A 21889-nucleotide genomic window follows, 5' to 3' on the forward strand; every position below is an offset into this window, starting at 1 on the left:
ATAAAGTCTCTTGCCTTGTCAGCACGTGTGTCTCCTCGAACAATTCATTTCTGAGCGTTAGACAAGAGCCCACTCTCCGGCCCCGGAAGGGGTTCCCCTTCCTGCAAGAGTTTGGGGAGGCTTGGTCGATCCATAATGCAGACACACAATGCACAATAGGGGGGAGAGAGGAAGCCAAAGGGGAGATAAAACTTTTCATGTTTAAATATTTGTCTTGCCATAAAATATGAATTTTATTTCACAAACTGTATCTGCTAGTTCGCCTGGCAGTCTACAGCCCCCAAATACCCTCTACAAAGAACCCAACTTTCTTTGGAAAGTAGTGAAAGCTGAACTCTTTCATCTCTAGGCTTACAAGGACAGCCTGGGGAGCTTTCTCCTTTCCCAGCCTGCTTCTGGTTACTCCTGGTTACACATATTCACACAAGTCCAGTGTAAAGTCTTAGTGGGTGCTCGTGTGCCCACGGTGTGACTCTGCCATCGCCAGGCAGGTGTTGGGTTGAACAGTGCACTTTTTTAGCACTCCCAGTGGTCCCCTGGCTTCGTGCAGCTCCCCGATCCCACACCCCAGTGGGGGTCTGGCCAGGTGTACCTCACTGTCCTGTTTCACCCAGTCTACGTGGCTCCCACGCATTGCGCACGCGTGAGGCGGGGCTGCCAGCAACTTCCGGGCACTGAGGGGAGAGCAGGGCAACGGGTCTAGGGGGTCCGGCCCAAACACCCCTTCCTGGCTCCTCCGCTTGGGATCCCGTATCCATCTCCAGAAGCAGGACTCAGGAGGCGGGGAGGCGATCTGCAGGAGCCGCTGAGGACCGCACGCACCCAGCCCGGTGCCATAGCCAGACCAGCAGCCCAGAGCCTTGGGGCGGGCCACGGGGCCACGCCCCGCGCACGCGCACTGGAAGTCGGCTGGACCGCACGGGCGTTCACGTGACGCGGGGCGGTGCCCAGCGGGCTGGAGGTCCGGGATCGCCGACAGGAGGGAAGCAAACGGCGGGATCCGCGGTGGCGGTAGCAGCAGCATGGCCGCGCTCTATGGGGGTGTAGAGGGGTGAGTGCGGTCCGGAGGAGGGAGTCCGGAAGGGGCGGCCTGGGCCACTCTCTGGCCCGAGGGCGGGGCGGAAGGCCGTGGCCAGGTCGGCAGGCTGGTGACCTCCCACCTCAGTCAGGGTCCGGCCACTTTGGGCTTTTGGGCTGCGGGGTCTTGTGGAGGAGGAGTGTGTGCCCGCGCGACGGTGCCCTTGCGCGCGCAGTCGTGTGCTTTGTAGGCACTGTGTGCCACAGCCACACCCCGGGGCAGGTCCTTTGTGTTTAGCGGCGGAACCACAGCCCTTTCTCCCACGGAAGACCCACTCCACAGTGCTCCCCTGGAGAAGCTTCTTTTTTCCATTCCCGCTCCGGAGAGAGTTTTGCAGAACAGGTGTCGGGTGTGAAGTTGCTGGACTGGGGGTCGGGAGCGGGGGTGTGGTGGAATCCCGGACAGTGATCTTTGCCGGAAGGTATCTGGGACCTAAAGCTGGGGGAGGCTGAAACCCCTCCATTCTTGGCACTCCAGGCTACTCACTCTAGATCCAACCCTCTGTTATTCTTGCTTATTTCCTGTTCGGAAGCTTGTCTGCAGGACTTTTTGTAATAGCTCTTCCCCTCGGTGTGACTATGGGCAAGAGTTTTGCCCTGTCTGGGCTTTCGTTACCACGTGTGTGAAGTGATAAGAGGGATGAACCGAATGATCGCTAAGTCCCCTGCATGTGGGTGTGGGTCCTGGGTGTGTCAAATCAGGGCACAGTAGAGGGTCTGAGCCAGGGCACTTACTTTTGAATCTGACATTGCATTACTTCAGTGGCAGTCACATTTCACTGCTGACTCATGGACCCCAAAGTCTTTTTTTTCACATGCATTGTTATGATTGATCTCCCCTGCCCTGTATTTATTGCACTGTTTTTTTAAAAAAAAAACTAGAAATTTGCGTTCAGCCCTGTTATATTCATGTGTAACATATGACCCATTTTTCCAGTTTGTCAAGAGGTTCTTTGGGACGATAATCTGCCGCCTCATGCATTAACTACCCCTTGAAACTTCTTGTCATCTTTGAGTTTGATCAGCAGGTCTTCAGTGTCCTTTTGTGATATTCCTAAAAGTACTGATCAGTAAAGAAACATACATCGCACCACCACAGACCTCCCTCCAAACTACCATTTCTCCCAGTAATAAGCGTTTGACCCTTTAGTTGCTTAAGCAGGTATTAACTCTTCCTGTCATCTGGCCAGCATTTCTCACAAGGGTGTCTTGAAAATCTTGGCAGCTGGAGCTGCTAAAGGCAGCCTTTAGCTACTGTGAGAGAAGCAGAGAGGCGTGCCATTCTTTTTAGTCACGTTTACTGAGTGTTACCTGTGCCTGGAATGAGGGTAAATAAATGAGCCAGAGCTTGACCCAGTGGAACTTGTAGTCTAGTGAGAGGCAGACAGGAAAACAGCTTAACGCACTTCTAGTACAGAGGAGTCCATGGGGGCACTGACATGGCTGAACTAATGGAGCTGTAGTGGTGGGCCACACATCGGAGGTTTCAAGGACGAGGTGGTATATGAGTAGGGTCTTGCAGGATCAGTAGGATACCCCCAAGGGAAGCTGAGCAGGAACTATGTTTTGGAAGTCCAAGAGCCCAGCAAACACCCAGCCACAGAGGAGGGTTTGGGAATGGTGATTGGGCTTGCTGAAGCTGTCCCCCTCACTCTGGGCTCTGCCTATGACGAGGACTGCACAAGTTTAGCTGTATCTGCAGGTTTTTCTGAGCAAGACTGAGTGCCCCCTTGTGTTCTGTAGGGGAGGCACACGATCCAAGGTCCTTTTACTCTCAGAGGATGGGCAGGTCCTGGCAGAAGCGGATGGACTCAGCACAAACCACTGGGTAAAGGCCACACTGAGGGGACCAGTGGGCTTGACTGTGGCTTCATTCTCTGTAACTCCTGTTAAGGTGGGGGCTGGGGGCTCACTTGGCAGCCTGTAGGGGCGACAGAGGTCATGCAGGCCTTTGTAACTCCTCCTTCCCTTGACTGGGGCCAGCTGATCGGGACAGACAAGTGTGTGGAGAGGATCAACGAGATGGTGAACAGGGCCAAACGGAAAGCAGGGGTGGATCCTCTTGTTCCTCTACGAAGCCTGGTGAGTCTGGGTAGAGTTTGGGAATTAGGTCACGGCAACACTGAGACAGCGAGTTTGAACTAGATGAGTCCGATGACTGCAAAGGGAAAGGCTTTGAGGGCTTAGTCTCTGGTCTAGAAACTCACCCGATCACATCCACTCTTGGTGGCTGCATTGTCACCTACAAGCCACAAGGATTGGAAGGGCACAGGGCTTTGGAGAGCCATGAGACCTCGGTTTGAATCCCAGCTTTGTCACTCAGCATCTGTGCTGTGTGACCCTAAGCAGGTTACTTACCTGCTCGAAGCCTCAGTTTCCTCGTTTGGAAAATACGGGAAACAGTAGCTACCTCAGAGTTGCTGGGATGGTCAAATGGCATGATACATCCCAAAGTGGTTTGCACAGAGCCTGACCCATAAGGTCTGATTAAGTGTTACCTGTTATTCCTGGCTCAGCTTTCTCCGGAGTTGCTGTAGCTCTGGCTACTTCCTGGACGTATCCTCAGGGAGATGTCCTGCAGGCACAGCCAAACCCCACGCATTCTGAACCAAGCTTACCTCTCCTCGACTTGCTCCTCTGCCTGATTTTTTCTGTTAAGGGCACTGTTGTCCTCCCCAGCTCCTGACCTGGCATTGTTGAATCCTTCGTCTTGGCAGGGCTCAGTCCAGGTTCTTCTTGCAGCCACAGCCTTCCATGAGGCACTGTGTGTGGCAGAGGGAGGACTGGGGCTGCATGAACAGGGTATGCCCAGCGGTAGCAAGCAGGGAGCAGCTGTAGGAGGGGAGGGGGTCGAGAAAGGAGCTGGGTCTGGGGCGCTGCTTGCTCGTTCACCTCCCGCGTGGCCTAGGGCCTATCCCTGAGCGGTGGGGATCAGGAGGACGCGGTGAGGATCCTGATGGAGGAGCTGAGGGACCGATTTCCCTACCTGAGCGAAAGCTACTTAATCACCACTGACGCCGCCGGCTCCATCGCCACAGCTACGCCGGATGGTGAGGAGGTGGAGGGCGGGGTGAGGTTGAGAACCGGTTTTCCTGGGGAAGCCCCTTAGATTTAGCTGGCAGAAGTTGACTAGTAAATACCTGGGAGGCAGCTTCATCACAGCCCCTGCTCCCTTCATTAGCTGAGGTTTGCCAGAGCAGGCACTGGACAGAAGGAGGGAGGGCAGGAAGGGTGTCTTGATGGGAAGCAAGAAAGGAGTCCAACATGAGACTCCGTGGCAGAGGAGGGAGCCCCTGGGCAGTGCAGCGACGAAGCAGGCTGGAGGAAGCAGCAAGTGCGGAAAAGACAATGGGAGGAACTCTGTGACGGGAGTATAAAAAGTGATGGTATCGTGAGATTGGCATTTGAATCTCAGCTCCTGTTTTGCCAGCTATACCATCTTGGAGAAGTCATGGAACGCTCTGAGTTTCGATTTCCTTATCTATAACATGGGGGTAATTGTATTCATAAGGTGGTTTAGGGTACTGAATGAGTATCACTGTGTGAATAGGGTCTGACACAATCCCTGGCACATGGTAGGGACTCAGTAAAGCGGGTAGTCACTTGAAGCCTGGCTGGGCAAGGAGACCCAGACTCGTGTGCCTCTCTGTTCCCTAGAGAAGGGCACTATGTGATTGGAGTTTCTCTGAGACCCAGGCCCTCCACCTTCAGGCAGGAAACTAGCTGGGCTCGGTTTTCTCTACAAAACTGGGTGGTGATCCCTTTGCTTGGGGCTGGTTGCTGTCCTTTCTTTCCTCAGTCAGAAGCTGTGTGCTCTGTGCAGGGCCTCGGCCACACTGAGCCTCCTGTGCCCTTTCCCCAGGTGGGATCGTGCTCATCTCTGGGACAGGTTCCAACTGCAGGCTCATCAACCCCGATGGCTCTGAGAGCGGCTGCGGTGGCTGGGGCCACATGATGGGAGATGAGGGCTCAGGTGAGCTCACGCCAACTGGGCCTGGCTCAGGGTCCTGGACCGTTCACTTCCTGCAGCTCCCCATCTTCCTCTCCCCTCCCCTCAGCCTGCTGACCCCCTGGGGCTCTCTGGGGAGAGCGCCTGAATCTGAGTCCAAGATAATAACTAAGAGATCTAGAGATGCAAATGCTGGACTACTGGCTGGCCGTGCTCTTCAGCAGTGATTTGCACCCAGGACTCAGATTCATGCCTCAGCATAATAGCCGTTGCCTACCTGTGTTGACTTTTGGAGTCCTTAGGAGGGAATTGACACTGTGAAGGTTAAGGCCATAGATGTCAGGAAATGCCGTACCAGTCTGCTAATGGGAAGGGGGTCTAGAAGCTCCTCCCACCATCACCTCTTCATAGGTAGCAGGTGGACATTTTCATAAGGGCCCTTAGGGTCCAGCTCCTGGCAGTGACTCTCGTGGTTTGGGTGGCAGCTGACTGACCTGGTCTTTACGTGGGGATGGGAGCTGATGTGACGCAGCTTCGCCTGTTCAGTCTTCCCCCTCCAGCTTTCCCTTACGTGGGTCAGTCAGATAATGGTTTAATTAGAGGACCCCAGGCTGGGAATTGGGGCACCTGATTCTCTGTAATACTCAACCCTGTCTAGGTGTGAGTTTCCTTCCCTGTGAACTCGGGGAGATTGCCCCATCTTCTTAGCCCTTTCTGCTCTCTGCAGCCTACTGGATTGCACACCAGGCAGTGAAAATAGTGTTTGACTCCATCGACAACCTAGAGGCGGCTCCTCATGACATTGGCTATGTCAAACAGGCCATGTTCAACTATTTCCAGGTACTCCCCCTGCCCCTGGTAAACATGCATACCTGGGATAGGGCAGCGGGAGACCGAGCAGGAGTGAATTCAGGAGGGGGACTGGGTGGGCCCGGGGAAGTCGGGGGGAATTGTTTGTCAGAGCTGGAGGATGGAGAAGTCGTCTGTGAGGACCGGATTCAGAATGAGGTGGGCACGCATTCCCCGCGTGAAGAGAGGGTAGGCTGCGGACAGGCTGGACTTCATCCTTGGGCAGCTGGACTCTGCGGCGAGTTGAAGGCAGATGCCATTTAGGCTGAAGTGAGAGGTGCAGGGTGAGATCAGGAGACAGTGCACACAGACACAGGGACAGCAGGTGAAGTCTGAACAGGTATGTTGGCCAGTGAGCTGCCTCTGGCTGTATGGGGCAGGGAGGAGAGCCTGTTAAAGAGGGGCAGGGAGAGTTCTTGGGAGGGTACAGCTTCCCACCCAGGGAGGGCATCAGGGATTGACTGCCCTCCTTGTCTGGGCTGTGCTCATTTGTAGTGGGTTAGGAAACAGCAGCCTTTAGCTGCACCGGAGGTGGAGGCTGAGAGAGGAGAAGGCAAGTAAGTTTATTTGAGAGACATCTCTCTGGCTGAGGGCCACTTAGGCGAGCTGACTCAGCAGATTGGTTCTGAACACCACTAATATGTCTACTACTCCCTCTCTTATTGTTTAGTCATTAAGACATTAGAAAGATTAAATGACAGAGTATGTATGACATGCTTAATACGTTGCCACAGATGCTCAAATTTTAGCCCCCCAGCCCCTCTTCCATTTTAGTAACGTATTCTAGGGAACCTCTGGTTCTTGGGACCTTCAGAGGCGTTACAGGTGTGTAAGGTAGTTGAGGTAGAAGATGCACTTTATGTGGTGAAATAAGTGTGGGAGAAACAAATCAATTTTGACTTCTCGGAGCCTTTGATCTGCATTGTGACTCTTAAGGGAGAGGTGCAATGAGCAGTAGTGGTTAGATTCCTTCGACCAAAGAAATCTTTTCAAAAGCACCTCAAGGAACTGCAGAAGACTCTGGTGAGTGCAGGTCTCTGCTCTGTGTTGCGTCCAGGCTAACCTCTAAAGAGCAGTAGAGCCATGCTGGGGAAGACAAATAACTTTTCTCAAATGAGAAATCTCAAATCCTTGTACTCTAGAGCTTAAACAAGTATTATTCCAGCTTTTCAAACAGTAGAGACATGAGGAAGGCCAACTGGGTGGGCAGACTGGGAATTTTCCTTTGCTTCTGATGACTATCTTGTGCCTTTTCTCTGTCTCTCAGGTGCCAGATCGGCTAGGAATCCTCACCCACCTGTATAGGGACTTTGATAAATGCAGGTTTGCTGGGTTTTGCCGGAAAGTTGCAGAAGGTACCGGAGATGGGGTAGCGTTTTATCTGACTTTGTTCTGCCAAGACCTCCCTAATTGGAGGGTGGAGCAGGGTTCAGATGGGGATTGGAAGCCAATTTCCCTTTGACCAAGTGCCGTCAGTTTTCTGCCACCGTGGGCCTTGGTACTGGTGAGCATTGAGGTGGAGACAGAAGGACACGCAGGTTGTACTGCCAGTCGTTTTATATTACCTGTTTCTCTTCGTGACAGCTGTCACGGCTTGTGCAGGCTGTATGTCTATTTCTGAGAAATTTATGAAGCAGTTATCCTTTGGGCAGACCTATAACTTGCTTTTTTAACGAGTGATGCCCAGAGGCCTAGGGAATCACGGAGCGGCTAGGCGTATTTGGTTGGGTATCAGGAGGAGCTGAACCATAGGGCTTGTTTGCACGTTGCTTTTGCTCCAGCGTGCGGTCCATGCTCCCTTAATTGGGATTCCTGAAGCCTCAGGGCATTGTAGGGCCCTCTTAGCTCCTGCTGGTCGGAGGCCCTTTCAGAGCAGAGCTAGGAAGGGGCTGGGCTGACTAACAGCAGACTGTTGGAGGCGGGTGGGCAGCCCCGAGAGGAGTACCAGCCAGCTGTTCAAGTAGGGTCCTGGGTCCCCAGAGCAGAGAGACCTTCGGGGACAGACTGAATAACTCAGTGTACGTTGGAGTACAGACCAGGTGCCAGTGTTTTTCCCAGTGGGGCTGCCCTTCTTGAGTGCCTGGAGTGAGCCACCTCTGTCCAGGACACCCTTCCTAGGGTGAAAGTAGCTGGTGGGGGCCGGTGGGTAAGGACGAGAGGCAGCTCTGGAGGCTGGCTTCCCCACACGCCGTGAGGCGAGCATCTGTTCCTGATTGAGACCTCTGCTAGCCATCGTACTCGCACTGCACTGTTGCTGCCCTGCGACAGAGAGAGAAAGAGAGTCACTGAGGACCGGAGCCTCCCTGGGTGTTCACCCACTCCATTCCTTCCTCCCTACCCCAGGTGCTCAGCAGGGAGATCCCCTTTCCCGTTACATCTTCAGGAAGGCTGGGGAGATGCTGGGCAGACACGTTGTGGCAGTGTTGCCTGAGATTGACCCGGTGAGTTGAAGGGGGGAAATGGAGGCTGGGGAGCTGCTGGGCCAGACTCGGCCCTTTCCCATTAGAATGAGACTGTCCCACCAAACTGTGTAAACTGGATACGATTTTAAAGGAACTTAGGGTATGAGAAAAATTCTGCAGGAAGTCTATAACACAAAGAAGTTCTTTGGGTCAGTGCCTTCCCTCATCCGTGTTTACATATAGCAGATTGGCTTACTGTGGTATATGTGCTGTCCCCTTTCTTTCAGTCCTGCTTCTGTCCATTTCCCTCCCTTCTCTTTTCTTCCTCTGTGTTGCTGCTTAACTCTTTTTTCCCTTCCGTTCTCTACCTTGCCTTTATGAATCTCTCTATTTTTCTCCCTGTTTTTTTTCTTTTGAGTCCACCTTCTGGTTCTCAGCTAGAGGGAGAGTGACTGAGATAGGTTGGGCTGGTCTTAAGAAACGTCCCCCTCTGGCACTGCAGAGGCTTGGTTGCCCCCAGTGTCCATTTCTGCTCTCCTCCAGGTCTTGTTCCAAGGGGAGATTGGCCTCCCCATCCTGTGTGTGGGCTCTGTGTGGAAGAGCTGGGAGCTGCTGAAGGAAGGTGAGTATAGGGTGGGGGGCAGGTTGAGACAGGCAAGGGCAAGAGATGGGGCTGGAAAGGGGGTGGTCTGGGAAAACAGCCTGCCCTGGGGAGGGCTTGGGACCTGGGCCCTGAGGCCTGGACAGGCCACTGATGTCTCAGACCAAGACCCTCATCCTTCACTCTTCCAGGGAGCCCTTTTACAATGTCCCATCCAGCTTCCTTGAACTCTTAGAAAGACATTCTCTTCCAGAGGATTTATTAAATAGGCACCACCTTTTAAAAATTAAAGACAAATCTGACTTGAAATTGGAGCTTCTGACCAGCATGTGGTGACATCCCAGTCACCATAATCCTAGCTAGAAGGGAAGAAATGTGCCTTTTGCAACCTTGCAGCTTGTTTCAGGTGGCTGTGTGGTTTCCATTAGATACTCTGAAGTAGCTCCAGGACCCCTGATGCTACCTAGGAACCCCTGGGAGGCATCGGGGCCTGGGGGCCTCGGGCTCCAGTGCTCCACAGCCGTTGCTGGACTCACGCACCCTGGTGCAACCATCTGTTAGGGATTTGGCATGTGGGACCTCCACAGGATGCCTCAGGGCCTGGGCCTCTTCTTTCCCTCCCTCTGTCCCCACCTTCTCCCTGCTCTCTCATCTGCATCCTCTACGTTCTTTCCTCCAGGTTTCCTTTTGGCGCTGACCCAGGGCAGAGAGATCCAGGCTCAGAACTCCTTCTCCGGCTTCACCCTGTTGAAGCTACGGCACTCCTCTGCCCTGGGCGGGGCCAGCCTAGGGGCCAGGCACATCGGGCACCTCCTCCCCATGGACTACAGCGTCAATGCCATTGCCTTCTACTCCTACACCTTCTCCTAGGGGGCTGGCCCTGGTTCCACCCCCTCCAAGCCCAGTGGACATTGGGTGCTGGAAGGCAGGAGGCTTTTTCTCCTTTTCCTTTTCTTTTTTTTGAAAAAGAAACATATAGAAGAAAATAAACGCACTTTACCCACTCCCCAGTTGGATTGTGTTATCAAGCACGTTCGCTGTGTACATCCTCAGCTCACCTGCCAGCAGGTATCCCAGAGGGCTCAGAGATGGTTTTAGCCCAGGGTTTAAAGCCCCACCCCCAGATGCTTGGCCTGTGGTCTGCAATCTGCTCGCCACACGGTTAGGCAGATAACCTGTGTGCTGCCCCTGCCCACCACGTTAGATACTTATGCCATGTGGCTGCCAGTTAACCTGTGATCTCAGTTTTCTCCAGTCAAAGGCAAGGGTCAAGATTGCTGCCTATTTTTAGTGGAACTAAGTGTTGTCCATGGAGAACATCACCAGCAATAACCTTAGCTATATCACACCCTCTCTTGATAGTCCCAGTAGGATTTAGGGGACAGGGTACAATTCTAATCTGGGAGAATTTTTACCTCACTGGATTTGATACTTACAGGTGAACAGCACATTTTGCAGTTTTTCTGCATGAATGAGCTCTTAAGAAGTTGTGCGGATGGCTGATATCCAAGAAGGCCAACTAGGCACAACTAGGCAGCCTACGTGTTCCTGGTGACTGCTGGCCTGGCTCTGGTTACAGGATGACACTGTTGTGTGGCAGCGGGAATGATGAACATCAGTGAGGAGCAGACATGATTTCCTGTCCTCTGGATACTGCAGGTTGATTGGTCAAGACAAGCCCAGAGCTTCCTGTTCTGCCCGTGTTGCTTGGCGAAGACTGAAGCCAGAGTCTCGATCCACAGTGGCTGCCTCTCCAGGTGTCTGGAGTGTAAGCTGTTAGAGGCATGGGTCATGTCCTAAACGTCAGTTCTCAAACTGCTGTGCATCAGTTATTCACGAGCTTGTTTTAAACTCAGGTTTCTATTTTTTTCCCCCTTCCATAAGGTGTCTGATTCATTAGGTCAAGGATGAGATGAGATGGGGAATTTTCATTTCTACCAAATACCTTGGGTAATTTCTGCTGCAGAGGTCCAGGATCTGCACTTGAGGGAGCTCTACCCAATAATTTTGGAGCTCTGATTAGGCTCTCAACGGGGTCGTGAATACTTGTTTCCCAAGTCAGATGACACTTATTTCACTGTCTGGAACACAACGGTAGCAGCTCTTGTCCCATCAGCTCTAGCTCAACACAACAATAACTCAAGACAAGTCCCTTCTGAAGGGACAGCCAGCCCTCTTCACATCTAGGTATGGCCCAGACCACTGGGGTCAGCTCTCAGCAAGTCACCAGTACATCATCAGCTAAAAAGCTTGCAAGGAGTCAGGGACACAGCAGAGTGCCTTTGCTCCATCTCAGTCCTAATAACGCTTACTGATGAGTGGTGAACTTTGGAGAAGTCTTTTCACATGATCTCAGGACCAGGATCAAGCAGTATTTCGGATTTATAATCTAAAACTATTGGTGAAGAGTTTAAAAAGAGATATTTATGTTCTTCAGGGTACAGCCATCACTTCCTTACCATTGTCCAGGCTCTACTATTCCAGATGGACAGTGGAGGGCTTAGAGCACAGCTTGACTGACTTTCTAGTGCCAGCTCATAAGTATTCACTAAATATTAGTTGAAAAAATGAAGGCAATGTTAAACTGCACAAGGTCACTTTGTGTTCCTTTCTCCATTGGTCAAAGGAGATGTGATGGGGTAGCTTATTCTCCAGTTAGGCTCTGTTACACAGAGGTTGCAGTGCAGGTCATAAGTGATTTTTGATGAGATTCTCCCCCTTTAATTTTAAACTTATAATCTCCTTCACTAATAAGATCCCAGGAGCAATTAATGGGATTCCGCAATGCCAAGGCATTGAATATGTATGTATTCATCTCATCTGAGCTTATAACAGCCAAACAAGAGAGCTGGGAACAAGAAATGGACTTGGAGAGGCCGGCACTGCCTTAATCTACCTGTGTGATCTCGTGGACAGCATGGCCTCATCTGCGCCATCCATTCAGCAAATGTTCACTGAATGTCTTCTAGCTGTGATGAGTGCTCTAAGGATTTTTACTATAAGGATTAAAAATGAGTATACCATTACACCTTATACCAACAGAAAGTTGGTAAAAATTTATGGACTATACTGCTTACAATATCTGCACTTCTCTTTAATGTACTTAGTTTAATGAAAATTTTAAGTGAATGAATACACCATTCACGTCTGTAAGGCTGTGAATAGTTAGGCGCTGTATAGACATAACTATCTCAAAAAGCTGTAAATAGGCAAGTCAGCTCAGATTTTTTTAAACCTGATTGTAGGAAGGAGGCAAATAAAAGCACTCAAAACAAAACCCATTGGCTGTGGTCTGGTCCCATGATCTTTTTACTATAAAGCCCCTCGGAGAATCATTGGGAGATTCAAGCTAGGTGTAAACCGAGTAAGAGTTACCAGACTAACCTCCACAAGAGCAAGGATGATGTCTGCTTGTTAACTCCAGCAGCCCTGGTACCCAGGACAATGCTTGGTACCTAGCAGGTTCTCAAACTTGTTCAGTAGTTGAAAGGCAGATACAGAAGCCCTTTACTTGTTTTCTAGATGAGTCAGTTTTCCCCAGGAACAGGAAAATATCAGCTATCCAACTGACCTTCAAACCCAAGGATTTCCTGTTACCGCCTCTGTTCAAAGCCACACACATTATTGCCACTATCACTACCATGTATTAAGTGCCTATCATATGCCAGGCAGTATTTTGAAATTAAATTTGGTCTAATTTTCACAATAGCCCCCAGGAGGAAGGTGTCACACCTTTACGAATAAACAGGTTCAGGCCAAAGGCACAAAGTGGTGGAGGTGGGATTCACTCAGGTCTGTGACTTCCAACACAATGCTTGTACTACTTTGTAACACCATTTAGAATGGAAAATTAGGCAACTAGAACTGTGATCCATGCGGAGACAGAGTCAAACACCATGCATGCGCCCCCTTGTAATATGACATAACGACCCGACTGCAGGAAAAAGGGCACCACTGCCAGCAAATGCATTTTATTCTCATTTTAATGAGATTTTCAACAGCTGCCATTTGGTTTGTATAGCAAATTTTTAAAAAAGTAACTTTTTTTCCATTTTTGATATTTTTATGAAAAGTATTTTCTTCAGTTTTAAAGCCCTGCCCCTCCCCCAAAGTATTAATAACTACCATGTGATGTGTATTTAGGGGAAAAAAAGGAACAAAAACAGCTTTTAAAACACTTGAGAAATAGGGATAAAGGTCCAAAGTCCAGGCCTGGGCCTGCTGGAGGTGGTAAGCTGCCCTGGCACGCTCGGCGCTTCACCGTCCACAACAGCAGATGCGTGGGCCGTGCACAGACCCGCTGGGATGTACCGCAAAGTCCACTCCCTGTCTCCTCCTGACCGCCTCTGCTGGCTGGCCTCTTTCCTTCCAAATCGGCCTAACAAAGGCAGCACGATCTTTAACACATGTTCCGCTTTGTAATGGAGACGACGCTACTGAGCAAGTTCAGAGATTCCTCCATTTTGTCGGGGAGGAAAAAATATTCAACACAGTATTGATGGTTTCACTTTCTTGTCCACTCAAACACATGCTCATTAACTTACTAAGCTAATTATCAGATGCTTCAGAAGCCCGATGTGTAGACAGCACAGAAGTTTCATGTAAAAAGGAAGTTGCAAAATTATAAAAGTTTCTGCAGCAGGTCGGGATCCTCGCGGAGCTTCTGATGACGAAGCTGGTTCTGATAGGCCGTCCCTTTGACATGCGCAGCAGCCCCGCCAGGAGCCCTATGTTCTCAGGGTTCCATTTAGACCACAGGAGGTTGAAATCCATGTTTAAAAGACCCCCTGCTGACGAAACATACACCCATCGATGGAATATTATTTAGCAATAAAAAAGGAACAAACTACTAACACAAGTTATGTCATGGGTGAACCTCGAAAATATATGTAAATGAAAAAAGCCAGATACAAGAGACCACATTTTGTGTGATTTCATTGAGATGATGTCCAGAAAAGGCAAATTTATAGCGACAGAAAGATTGGTGATTCCCTAGAGCTAGGAACAGGTATTATCATGTAAATAGGCATGAAGGATCTTATTGAGGGGGATGAAAATGTTCTAAAACTGAGAACTGTATGGCTGCGCCACTGAGGAAAGTTACTAAAATCACTGAATTGTACACTTGAAATGGGTGAATTTTATGTTATGTAAAATATGCCTCAATAAAGTTGTTTAAAAAAAAAAGTCCCTGTCTCGCAAACCACCCGTCAAGCATTAAACACTTCTGAAGGCTCACAATCAACAGTACAGGATTATCAGTTAGTGTTGAGTTACAGAGTGAAAACATTGTACTCTTTTATAGTACATAGCCTAGAATGTTTCTTTACTATTTATAATATTAAAAGGTCGCCAGTAAGAAGGTAGGATTGGGGAAGAAAACTCAGCAGATCTCACAGATGAGACTCCTAGTAACAAAATCTAAAGGGGCTTTTTCTTTTAAAATAAAGATGGTGCATCTGTCCCTTTGTAGATTTCTCTTCTGTCCCCTGGGGGTAGGGTGGTGAATCACTTGGCTAACGCCCCATAGAGATCAGTGTGCTCAGCTGTCCTATTTGTATGACCCCCCCCCCTAAAATCTCGACTGGGGACAGCAGTGGGGGGCTGGGCAGTGAGGGCAGAGACCAAGTAACAAGCAGGAAACTTGAGTGTTTCCTTGAGTCAGCCTCCTATTCCCCTGTCCTTTGTCACTAATTGCAGATTCAAGATGGGAGAAATAAAGACAGAAGATTAAAAACAAATGGGGGGAAAAAAAACCTTACAAAATTGTGATGAAATTCACAAGGCAGCAGAGCACTGGCTGCAGAAAATTACTCTGCGTACTGCCCAGGGACCAGGAGAACTAATGATCTCTGAGAGGGGAAACGATTCACATGGGTAACCGTGGGCAGAGGTAGGAGGAGACCAAGGTTCCTAATGCTCACCAGATCCCAGTCAACCCTCCTGTTCTCTCCATCAACTTCCCAAACTAACGAGGTCTACATTTATCCCGGAGGAGAGTGGCTAGGAATACACAGTCTTCCCCAAAAGGTGCACGTCTCCAAATCTTGGTCAAATTTGTCAGGTCTCTGCCTGAACCCATACATCAGCATAACCTAACCAAGCAACATTATTAACCCGTGATGCCAGGACCCTTATTGAAGAACACTTGCCCCCTCCCATCTCAGGAGTGTAGATTCCTGGGCTCCTGATGTTTATACATGGGCTTTGCAGCAGCACCAACGCAAGAAGATTCAGTCAAGCTGTTTCCTTTGGCTACTTCTTCACACAACTTTCCCGACATATATTAATTTCTACTCTGAAGTCAGAGTGTTTGACTCACCTCCTTACTTCCCAGCATCTTCAAAATCAAGACAGAACTTTGACATTATAGCAATACACAATTTGAAAAATGATGATTACCTCTAAAAACATTTTAAAGTTATAATTAGCATTAGCATTGTAACCTTAATTAAAGGGACCCCAGCTGTTTTGACTTTGGAAACTAAAGGTGATGCAAAGGTCCTTGCAATCTTTTTGGGTTTGACCTTATGTGATCCCCGAAAGTCAACTGCCGCAGTCAGAAACTGCTCCAAAGACCCAAAGGTGCAGGTGCTCAGGCCTAGGCTGTATCTATCAAGTTTTCTGCTGCAGTTCAAAGGGCAGGAGAAAATAAAAGGTATTTCTTTTGTTTTTTACCCCTTGAAGAGCCGGAGATAAAATCATTTTCATTTTGGAGTTTTAGAGTCCAATAATCACAAAATCAGTCACTAATAAACTAACACTGGGACCAGCCAGAATTGGCAATTGTTGAAAATACATATTCTGTTTCTATACTTAAACTTCTAGTTGCCAATTAAAAAAACTTAGAGTAGTGGCCTAAGTTCAATATCAAAATCATCACTTATAATACCAGCCTCATCCTTAAAAGGTAAAGGTGTCTAGTTTGGCTTGCACCCAGAACCTCTCCTACGAGGAAAAGTCTGAGATAGAGGTTCCCAGCCTTTCCCCAGTGAAGATCCAGTAAGACCCACACGCATTTCCTGTTAAGGAGTTGGCAAACTCTGACTATAGCTGGGCCTGTGGTCTGGGTGACAATTGTGCTCCCACCTCACAACATAAAATAGATGGAGAAAAAGGTCACGCTGCAAGAGGAACCGCTGGAAGCACAAACCTACACGTTAAGAAGGGGGTCACACTGCTAGCTGCTTCCTGATCTTGAGTCAGCGCACTGTCTGAGTGGGACTGGAATGGCCAGCCCTCAGGTTCCACTGCTTGGCTGGAAGGAAGCTTTCTTAGTCCTGACCAAATATGCCTTGTGCAACCACGCTGACATCCTAGATGAAACCCCACAGCAGATGGGAAAACAAGCCCTCTGAACTACACCTAATACCTTAGCCTATCCTGGTGTCAGAAGGGCAAGCCTGCTTCAGGATGAAGAAACGGCTCGATCTGGATCCCTGTAGGACTTCCCAGACCAGGAGCCACACAAGAATCCATGGTGCTCTTTGTGATGGAGACACCACGGTCTAGACAATGGCTCTTTCTGCAATCCCAACACATTTCCAGCGCCTTCAGAATTCTGAGCTTGGACAAGTTAATGCAGATTGAAGGAGGAAAAGCGGCCCTGGAAGAAAGAGACCTCTATTTCCACACTTCCTGGGTCCTCTCCTTATTAGAGGCAACAATTCCAGCTGAAAGCTGAAGCTGGAATTGAGACATTTCTTTATTCGTAGCCCTGCCTGAAAACGAGTTAAGAGTTCCATTCTCTCGAGGTAGAGACTTTGGGAATTCATGAGCACATCTGACAATACGAGCTCCCTAAACTACTCTCCTATGACACGTGACCTAACAAGGAAGGGCATTTTTCAAATGATGCCATCCTAAAGACTCAAACAAGGAAAAGACGTGGGTTCATATTTTCAATCTGACATAAACCTGTGGCTGTTCAAAAAGTCAACAAGGGACCTCATAAGAAAAAGGAGAAATTCTTAAATTTTCCAAACCCTAGTCCGTTCCTTCCAACCTCTGTCCCACATCCACATACTGAATTTACACAGACTTTATTTCAAGTTACATGATGTTTTCCTGACAGGCCTATCACACAAGACAGTGGCAGTCATACAGAAGCCACTGTCCTCCTCAGGCCCCTGCAAGTCCTTGCCCGTCCTGGGAGAACGGCCAGGACTGGACATGCTCTCTTTTAGACCTGACTCTCCCACCGACTTCTCTAGCACACAAAGGCAGCTCCTGGGCCAAGTTTAGTTCCTTATGAGTATCAACGACAACAAAAACCCCTGTGACTTGTGGGCAGGAAAGGAACACACCCAGAAAGTCCAACCTAGAAAACTCGAAAACCTGGGTATGTGGGAACAGCAAAATTTTATAACTGCTGCAACTGTCCTGGTGGGTCACACAGTCACAGGGTCAAACAGGACTCGCTCTCCTAGGCTTTTCTGGAGTTCTTCTGCATAATTCTGTAAGGTGGGAAGAAGCATCCAAACTGTGAACTGAGCTTCTTGCTAGTGTCCTGAAAAATACATTGACTTGTGAAAGTGCACAAACCTTTCTAAGGAAAGTAAGGTACCAGGTGGACCAAGTCCTCATGGGGCTGGAAAAAAACTGTCAAAATAAATTTAAGACATAACTAAGAGGATTCAAGGATGACTTCTCCAGGCTGACGCTGATGGCCAGCACCGCATGCCTCTCGTACACCTTTGGTAACATTACCTTTTCTCAAAAACAGAGTAGGGTTGGGGTGGAGGGGAGACAGGGGACTAGACACCATGAGACGAAATGGCAAATCCACTCTAGTGCTCTTTTACCTTGTAAATTTTGAGTCTGATGGTAGCTGTAAACAGAGGCTTAAGAGTAGGCCAACAGTAACTGAACGGCTCAGGTGACAATCACCATCCCAGTCCTCTCCTGCTTTACAACTTTCACCAACCAGATGGCTGATGAAAGTTGCTCCTATTGGTTTCCAGTACTTTAAGCCTGTGTTTTCTTGAATGGGGTTCAGGCAGGGAGACATGGGCTCAGCAGGCCACTGGTAAGCCCAGCTCATCACAGGAAACTCCCAGGGATCACGGAGCTGTGCATTCTGGTTTACAATACCTGCTTCTTCCACTCATCCCTCCTCCCATCCAGCTTAACAGACTGAGTAAGCAGTGCTCCAGGTGTTCATTGCCCTTGGTAAGTATACAGCAGAGCGGGAAGGGCATTCTTAAACACCCAGATTTTCTTGGTCAGCTTATTTTGTTTCAACACATACAGCAGAACATTCCTGACGGAGGAGGGGGGGGGCGGGAACTGCAATTTCCCTAAATCAAAAAGCTAATAATAATAGGAAATTGCTCCAAATGAAAGTCAGTAGAACAAAAGAGAAATACTCAGAGGCTTGTAGAGAAAGACTGAGCACATTAGTTACTCCAATCACAGTGTCGAGTTAAACCACTGTCCCCTTTCCCCGCTGTGCAACCCTTGCCCGTCCCGCCCCCCTCTTCAGCTCCGCCTTTTTGTGCAGCGTTGTCCCCAGATGTGGGGACGTACAAGTTCTCCTCAAAGCTTCCTGTCAGCTCAGTACTTCACTCCTGGAATAAATTCCTTGGCATCCGGGTTCAGGTTACTTTTGCTCTGAAATAAGAACCAAGAGATAATAAACGCCAAGGCAAGCTGTACTTTAAAACGTATTTTCTCCTTGCTTCCGTTATTACCAGTACCTTCCTCTCAGCCTCAAGGAGAGAAAAAATAGAATTCCTTGCAACTCAAGCTGTTGTTGAGTTGTTTCTTGCTGGGCTGCTCTCAATGTTCTGATGTACTAAGCCCTGCTAACCTCATTTTCTCCTTCCTACTTTAGACTCCTGTTTCCTTCATGATGCTTTCATTTAAATTTCATTTAAATTTGACTCCATAAATACTTTTTCAATTTATTAGTACCTTAACTTGATGAAAATCAGAGTACTCCATCAAAGTAGTTTGGTTACCACAATCCCTATTTTTTTTTTTTCATCTTTCTGTACTCTCTGGTTATCTACTCTCTTGTGAATATCTAAAACCTCATCAAACTGCAGGGCACAATCATTCAGAAAGTGAGTTGTGTGAGAACAATATCACTTACAGAATTCTGACATTAGGTCAACATGGAATGCAAGGAATTAATTTATCTGGGCTTCTAATTATAAGTGGAAGATGGTCTCTTAAGAGTATATTCCTTCCAAAGTGAACAGGCAATTTTTATAACAGCATCATTCAAAATTATAAATACAGATTTGAAGGATAGCAAAAGAAAAGGACAGCAGCAAATGATAATTTGAAACCAAACCTCTTCCATGTTCAAATTTTTATCCTTATTCCCAGTTCTGCTTTGAAAAGCCCATGGGAGAAAATGAAAGTTGGTGATACTGCAACCATCACATTTGCACAGTGCTTTAAGAGGTGCATTGCATCTTCAACGCACCCCCTTATTAATGCCCAGGTGATGAGTGAAGAATCAGCGGCTCAGAGGGCTCCAGGGCTTGCCCAAGGTTGTAAGGCCAAAAGGAGAGTCTGTGACTCTAAATCCTACATTCTTTTCACTATGTCACATGTGGAACTACATATGCTCTTACCAAAATATCTTCAGAATCATGACCATCACTGACTGACAGTCCATTTAACTGTTGTTGCAACTGTCCCATGGCCTGAGGCAGGTCTCGCGATGGAATAAACCAGTCCTGGTCTTCCTCATCCAGCATCTCCTGGAAGCAGCGGTCCAAGAATTCTTGCTCCTGCAGCTCCTCTTCCACCTAGCAAGCAAAGGGGAAGAGCTCAGATGTACTGTCCCAGTGGGACTCACACCTTCCAGTTTTTTCTCTACCTCTTTCTTTCAGAGGTTGTTACTGTGCAGTTAAGAATGATCTTGTGGGGGGGCTTCCCTGGTGGCGCAGTGGTTGAGAGTCCGCCTGCTGATGCAGGGGACATGGGTTCGTGTCCCGGTCCGGGAAGATCCCACATGCCGTGGAGCGGCTGGGCCCGTGAGCCATGGCCGCTGAGCCTGCGCGTCCGGAGCCTGTGCTCCGCAACGGGAGAGGCCACAACAGTGGGAGGCCCGCGTACCGCAAAAAAAAAAAAAAAAAAAAAAAGAATGATCTTGTGGACTTCCCTGGTGGCACAGTGGTTAAGAATCCACCTGCCAATTCAGGTGTCACGGGTTCGAGCCCTGGTCCGGGAAGATCCCACATGCCACGGAGCAACTAAGCCCGTGCGCCACAACTACTAAGCCTGTGGGCCACCATTATTGAAGCCTGTGTGCCCAGAGCCCGTGCTCTGCAACAAGGGAAGCCACCACAGTGAGAAGCCCGCACCCCGCAACGAAGAGTAGCCCCCGCTCGCCGCAACTAGAGAAAGCCCGCGCACAGCAACGAAGACCCAACGCAGCCAAAAATAAATATTAATTAATTAAAAAAAAAGAATGATCTTGTATGAGATCTAATAAGAATTAGGATGCTTCTAATAACAGGCTAGAAAAAATATAATTTTTAATTTTTCAACCAAATTCCATCAAAAGTAAGGCTGAGGAAATAGTCAAAATAGCAGAAATTCCAGGTATTCACAGATCTTCTAATATGTGATACAGATATTTTCCACTCATATGGCACTTACAGAAAATCATTTTAAAGCTTGAAATTCTTTTCTCAATCTTGTTGAGAAGCGATTCTTCTTAAATTTCCCATCTTTCAGATATGAAAAGGGTACAGGAACTATGTAACTAGACCACTACCTGGATAGTGGAGATTAAATCAAAACCAACTCCCAGCTTCTGGCCCACTTTTCTGGTATTGAGGCCCCTACATGAGAAAAAATACTTTCATAACCTTAGAAAGATATAAAGAACACTTTCTTGCATACCAATAGAAAATGATGTCATCAATGTAGTATACTTTCAAAACAAGAAGAAATAATATGAGTATTTACACAACTGCATATTTCTTTTTTTAAGTTAATTAATTAATATATATATATACATTTTTAAAACATCTTAATTGGGGTATAATTGCTTTACAATGGTGTGTTAGTTTCTGCTTTATAACAAAGTGAATCAGTTATACATATACATATGTTCCCATATCTCTTCCCTCTTGCGTCTCCCTCCCTCCCACCCTCCCTCGAGGTGGTCACAAAGCACCGAGCTGATCTCCCTGTGCTATGCGGCTGCTTCCCACTAGCTATCTACCTTACGTTTGGTAGGGTATATATGTCCATCTCTCTCTCTCTCTCTCTCTCCCTCTCTCTCTCTCTCTCTCTCTCTCTCTCTCTCTCTCTCGCTCGCTCGCTTTGTCACAGCTCACCCTTCCCCCTCCCCATATCCTCAAGTCCGTTCTCCAGTAGGTCTGTGTCTTTATTCCTGTCTTACCCCTAGGGTCTTCATGACATTTTTTTTCTTAAATTCCATATATATGTATTTGGCTGAGTTGGGTTTTCGTTGCTGCGCACGGGCTTTCTCTAGTTGAGGTGAGTGGGGCTACTCTTCATTGTGAAGTGCGGGCTTCTCATTGCGGTGGCTCTTGTTGTGGAGCATGGACTCTAGGTACACGGGCTTCAGTAGTTGTGGCTCACGGGCTCTAGAGCACAGGTTCAGTAGTTGTGGCAGACAGGCTTAGCTGCTCTGCAGCATGAGGGATCTTCCCAGACCAGGGCTCAAACCTGTGTCCCTTGCACTGGCAGGCGGATTAGTAACCACTGTACCACTAGAAGTCCCCAACTGCATGTTTCTTAAAGGCTGTCTTAATCTAAAGCAATATATAGCTAGGATATTTTACACTTTTTTGCAGACACTGTTAACTCTTAATAAAGAGTACGCTTCACTCTGGAGATTAAGTGTGATTTTAACAGGCTTCCCGCTTCTTGTTTGGCCATGACTTTCCTGCAGGAAGCCTGGTAACAGATTCACAGTTCACTTGAGCCACCACCAGAGGGCCGGTCAAGCAAAAATAATCACCCAAGCCAGCCAATATAGTTAACCTCATGAATTCAAAGGAAAAGTCACTGGTAGCA

The 21889-nt window shown here is 48.4% G+C and overlaps 2 protein-coding genes across 6 annotated transcripts in view; one reads left to right on the forward strand and one right to left on the reverse strand.

Annotated features, from left to right (window-relative positions):
* The first annotated feature begins 947 nt into the window (after positions 1-947).
* On the forward strand, positions 948-9884 carry NAGK (N-acetylglucosamine kinase). Of its 4 annotated transcripts, none has more exons than XM_082852006.1 (10): positions 948-1051; positions 2821-2905; positions 3061-3159; positions 3986-4127; positions 4940-5050; positions 5754-5866; positions 7143-7230; positions 8219-8316; positions 8821-8899; positions 9558-9884. In XM_082852006.1, the coding sequence occupies exons 1-10, from the start codon at positions 1023-1025 to the stop codon at positions 9746-9748; spliced, it is 1035 nt and encodes a 344-aa protein (XP_082708132.1). In that variant the 5' UTR covers positions 948-1022; the 3' UTR covers positions 9749-9884. The 4 variants fall into 4 exon arrangements, with proteins under 4 accessions (XP_082708132.1, XP_082708134.1, XP_082708135.1 ...); XM_082852008.1 differs by having other exon boundaries at positions 7143-7244; positions 9558-9670; XM_082852007.1 differs by lacking the exons at positions 948-1051; positions 2821-2905; positions 3061-3159 and adding an exon at positions 3752-3879.
* An 8481-nt stretch (positions 9885-18365) lies between these two features.
* The window catches only part of PAIP2B (poly(A) binding protein interacting protein 2B), a 39360-nt gene continuing 35836 nt past the window's right edge, over positions 18366-21889 (reverse strand). For both annotated transcript variants that reach the window (XM_082851552.1, XM_082851551.1), the window contains exons 3-4: positions 19465-19641; positions 18366-18490 (exon numbers count right to left, since the gene is read on the reverse strand). In XM_082851552.1, the coding sequence (XP_082707678.1) occupies positions 18434-18490; positions 19465-19641 (234 nt within the window). In that variant the 3' untranslated portion in view covers positions 18366-18433. The remainder of the gene's footprint in view (positions 18491-19464; positions 19642-21889) is intronic.

Source organism: Leucopleurus acutus, assembly GCF_964270905.1.
Source record: "Leucopleurus acutus genome assembly, chromosome: 12".
Classification (NCBI taxonomy): domain Eukaryota; kingdom Metazoa; phylum Chordata; class Mammalia; order Artiodactyla; family Delphinidae; genus Leucopleurus; species Leucopleurus acutus.

Bases quoted from the DNA above. Each gene is read 5' to 3' on its own strand.
- NAGK (XM_082852006.1), top strand. From the start codon at position 1,023: ATGGCCGCGCTCTATGGGGGTGTAGAGGG. The intron at 1,052-2,820 runs GTGAGTGCGGTC...TGTGTTCTGTAG, and splicing joins CTCTATGGGGGTGTAGAGGG to GGGAGGCACACGATCCAAGG. The intron at 8,317-8,820 runs GTGAGTTGAAGG...GCTCTCCTCCAG, and splicing joins TGTTGCCTGAGATTGACCCG to GTCTTGTTCCAAGGGGAGAT.